The sequence below is a fragment of the Mercenaria mercenaria genome, chromosome 2 (assembly GCF_021730395.1).
Source record: "Mercenaria mercenaria strain notata chromosome 2, MADL_Memer_1, whole genome shotgun sequence".
Lineage (NCBI taxonomy): Eukaryota > Metazoa > Mollusca > Bivalvia > Venerida > Veneridae > Mercenaria > Mercenaria mercenaria.
The window spans coordinates 24,500,305-24,504,920 of record NC_069362.1 but is presented as its reverse complement, the minus strand read 5'-3'; the positions used below and the strand labels follow the sequence as shown (position 1 = coordinate 24,504,920).

Genomic DNA, 4,616 nt, shown 5'->3' with positions numbered 1-4,616 from the left:
CGACGTTAAATAAATCTTCTTGTATCTAAATCTTCTCTGATATTTTATCATAGTCACCGAGTTACAGTGTGCGCGAGACCTAGTCAAAGAACCCATTATCTGATATTTTATGTTTTCTCATTTTATACCTGAAAACGTATGCTTGTCCGCGGACACACAGAATGAAAAATGCACTTGTCCGCCGGCAAAAAATCACGAGTCGGATAAGTTGGACATAGGAATCCCACATCCCTGCAGGGGTGGGTAGATCAAAGAACTTCGAGCATCAGCAGTCCATAAAAAACCACAGACGAACAGCAGTTTTCGTTTGGTTAGGTGTTTATCCATTCTAAGTTCGTATTTATCTAGCACTGTTTCCTATACCAGTTAGGAATTATCCGCAAATTTAAACCCACCTCATAATCAATACAATTTTTAAGCTATAAAAATCGATTTCAAACTTTGATACTGTTAAGCATTGTCAAAGAGATATTTATGGAATTAATACATTTAATAAGTAAGGTCTTACTGCAATTTCTGGTACTTTAAAACAGTTAGAAACATAAAACATGTTCATTTTGAAGACTTTTTTGAGTACATTTTAATGATATCCAGCCACATAATGTGATATTTCGATTGGAATATTTAGTACACAAAACATGTTATCAATACAGGATATTATGACTATCAAAAGTTTTACGCTAACATTGCATGCTCACATAAAAACACGAAAAAAGACAAGGAAATTAACTACATACATCGTCTTTCTGTCAGCTATGTTGGCACTGAGTTAGGGTCGCTGAACAGAGTTCGGATTATCCGGGTACATGGCGTGATAAAGTAAATGTAAATGTTTAAAAGTGACTTTAAATTGAAACCGCAAAATTATGCATAACTCAACATTTCAAATAAATCCGCGTTCAGCATGTCACTAAATTATTGTTCACGATCTCGAATAAATTGAAATGATATAGCAAATTTTACGGAAGTTAAGATACAGTTCTTATCTCATACGCCTAAGTTATATGGAAGACGAGCTAAAAGTTAGAAAATTACAAGTGACTGTGAGTTAAACTGATTAAGAACTTTATTAGCTATTATATAATGTTTAGTCTATTATTTTAGACCGTACCAAGGGAAATAGTTGAGATTTTAATCCAAATAATTTTCATGCTGAAGGTCACAATCGTCTTCTGACAAACATTATCAAGCCACATTTTAAAGCTGCAGTTGCAGCAGATAGTTTTCGCGAAAATTCGTATAGTTTTCGAGAAAATTTAATAAAACCCTATTATGAAAAGAAACTTTTGTTCTAAGTGAAAAAAATTCACGATTGTGCCAACTACTGCATGCGGTAATAAATAAATGATTAAGATATTTTTTGCGAAACCATGCCTGTTTTCGTGAAAAATTAGTTATCTTGAAAAAAATGTCTTTTTCTGCATACGATAATTTTGAAAATATTCATGAAAATCTTATAAACTTTCAAGAAAAAAAAACATATCGCGAAAAATTCGTATGCAGATACAAAAATGTATATGACAACAAAACGTTGAAACTTTCTTTTTTTTCATGAAAACAGAAGTTGTCTTTATATAGTTATCTTTATGCAGTACTCATGGTACTGGGCACTGTTTTGACATATAGTTTCGATAACCAGATAACATTTTCACGAAAACGTTCTCCTAAATTCAAAAAAAGTTTATTCAATTTTTCGCGAAAAGTATTGTTTTTTCTCGAAAGTTCATAGATGAAAATGTTATGAATATCGTATACAGAAATATGACACCATAAATATTTATTTTTGAATTTTCTTCTTAATTCATACAATTGTTAATTTCGATTTTTTTTTTACATTTTTCAACCCATATCTTCATGTATTGACGTACGTGATAATGTGAGTACACAGTGTATCCAAGAGTTTGTTTTCTTCCGCTTCTGCTAGAGCTTCATCCAACAGAGATGTATCCGGCCAAAGAAGTCTAACTTTTTCTTCATACATGACTCTCAGAAACCCTGTCAACTTTTTTGGGTCACATTTCTTGATAAACAAAGGCAATAACGGTATTTTCGACGAAATCGCCATTTTAACTTCCAGATTACACCATGAACTTTCTAAAAAGTTTTCTGTTACCACAGCTACAGTCACATGACTTTCTGTAATTGCTACACGACAGATTTCATCAATATCTATACCTGCTAAGAAATGTTTATCATATATGATGATTAAATGATCTGGGTCTTTTACATAGTCAGTGTCTTTCAACAGCTGTAACAATTTCAAGTTTAATTTTTCGTAGATTTTCTTCAAGACGAATTCGGAGTCTCTGGAACAGTATGCAAGGAACACAACAAATTTCGGGTTTCTGGAAGGACTCTCTTCCAAACGGTTACAGTCTGTCAACTTAATTACGACGGGCATATTTCCATGAACACTTTTTCTGAGGATAGACCTTTTTCTTTTTCTGTAAATAATTACAGCAGCGATAATTATTAAAGCTGTCCCCAAGACTCCCAATGTAGCAACTAACAAAATTATCATACTATCATTTTGCTCCTGTGCATCACAAACATTTTGTAAGAATGTTTCAGAAACATCTTTAGTAATAAGTTTACTTTCACCTTTATATGTACATCTAAAAGGTGTTATTGTTACATTTACATCTTTAGTAAGAGTTAACAAGTTGCAGTTACATTCTAACTCATTGCCGTTCAGGTTAATTTCAATATTTCTTCCTAAGAATGTAAAATGCTGAATTACAATTACATCTATCACAATAACGAGATTCTGTTGAAGATCTACAGACAAAAGATGTTCACACGATGAAAGATCCGTTTCAAACACAGTTAATTTATTCCATGATATATTCAAATATTCTAGGAATATATTTTCGATGAACATTTTCTTTGGCAAAGTTGTTAGTTCATTGTGTGAAATATCCAGTTCTGTCAGATTGTAATTCCGAGAAACAAGCTTGCCTATGTGTTCATTACTCAACCTGTTAAGGTGAAATCCAGCTAATCGTAATACTTGCAATGAAGGCATTGCATAAAACATATTTGGCTTAATCAATGGACCCCTAAATAAGACTTCCGGATTTGACATGTCAAATAACTTCAGTTTATCATATCCTGATATAAGTCCAAGCTGCTTTGAAATTTTACTATTGGATGCAATATGATTTAAAATGTTATTATTTTCAATGCATATATCGTTACTTAAATCTAAGAAAAAACTGTCGAGATCAATGAATCTTGTTTGTATAGTACGAAGACTTGTCCCTGTTATTATACACCCTTTCTCTGATAAATATTTCTTGTATGTACATGTGTCTTTAGTGGTTCTTTTGAACAAGCCACGCGGCTCTGCAATCCGTCGAATACTGTTATATCCTCTTGGGAAATATGGCCAGTGGTCAATGGCAATATAAGTGATGCTGCTTATTGACGTGATAGTAGAAACACAACTTGGTGAACCTAGCAACAGAGTTCCTGATACATTAAGTGTTTTCAAGCGAGGTAATAAATCGAATGGTGCCAACAACTGTGTCAGTCTGGTCCAACTGATGTCTAAAAGTTTCAAGGAAGTGTTTGAAAGAAGCTCAAACATCGGTTTTCTAATAGACGCCCCAGGAAGGTTTTCGGCGTTATGGTTACCACTAATATTAAACACTTGTAAGTTTGGAGAATTCAGCAAATCAAGGCCCTTTGATATGGAATCAAATGTGAGATTGGAATTACCGGATATTTCTAGAACCTCTAGTCTGTGTAAACTGCGGAAAGCTCCGGGTTCAATGTCAACTATATTACAGTTGTGAATTCTTAACGTCTTCAGATTAATAAATGGTAAGAAAAAACTTGAAGATATCGTGAACGCGTCTCCATTCCCTGATGTTTCTAAATTCTCTATTTTACCATGATCTCCGTACAAATGTTTGAGGAAACACAGGCCTCCATCAACCAATTTCAGCGTGTTACTGTAACATTTAAAGCCGTAAACATCACATGTACAATTATTGTTTGCACTGTACTTTTCATAGTCCGCACAAAAAGACGCACTGATTATTGTAATGAAAAATCCACTGAAGAAAACTGCCGAAATGAAAACATTTGGTTTAATATCCATTTTGGTTAAATCCCTAACCTTAAGTTTACATTATGTAATCATTTGGATTATAAATATAGAAAATTGATGTACAAGGGGAATATTTTCAACGGAGCAGAACATGATATCATGTGCAACAAACAGTAATTTTGTATATTTAGCGCCATTCAAAACGCAACAACATGAATGTTAAATTAGTGATAAGAAAGAACAATTTCAGACTAACTGTCAATTCTATTTTTTCCGTAAATGTTAGTAATTTATAGGTCGTATGTCTTACGAAAATACGGCGTGTATACCATTGTGTATTGTCACTGACACTGTTCAAGAAATGATTTTTTTCGGAATTCATGCGAAATGAACGTTAGAATATGATCGGCAAATCCATGCATTCACGCTTAATTTGCTGATCATATTTTGTTGTTCACTGGTATGAAGTACCCTAAAATATTCATTTCTTATATTTGTGTTACACTTCCTTTCCATTTGTTAACAAGGTATTTCTTATAAATTGCGCATGTCTTGTTGTATT

General features: G+C 33.1%; 1 protein-coding gene across 1 annotated transcript; it reads right to left on the bottom strand.

Annotated features, from left to right (window-relative positions):
• Positions 1 to 1,852: 1,852 nt before the first annotated feature.
• LOC128548988 (toll-like receptor 4) lies at positions 1,853 to 4,105 on the bottom strand. Its single transcript, XM_053524863.1, has one exon. It carries the CDS (start codon positions 4,103 to 4,105, stop codon positions 1,853 to 1,855), a length of 2,253 nt encoding a protein of 750 aa, XP_053380838.1.
• Positions 4,106 to 4,616: the final 511 nt, after the last annotated feature.

Coding starts and splice junctions, on each gene's coding strand:
- LOC128548988 (XM_053524863.1), bottom strand. CDS start 4,105: ATGGATATTAAACCAAATGTTTTCATTTCGGCAGTTTTCTTCAGTGGA.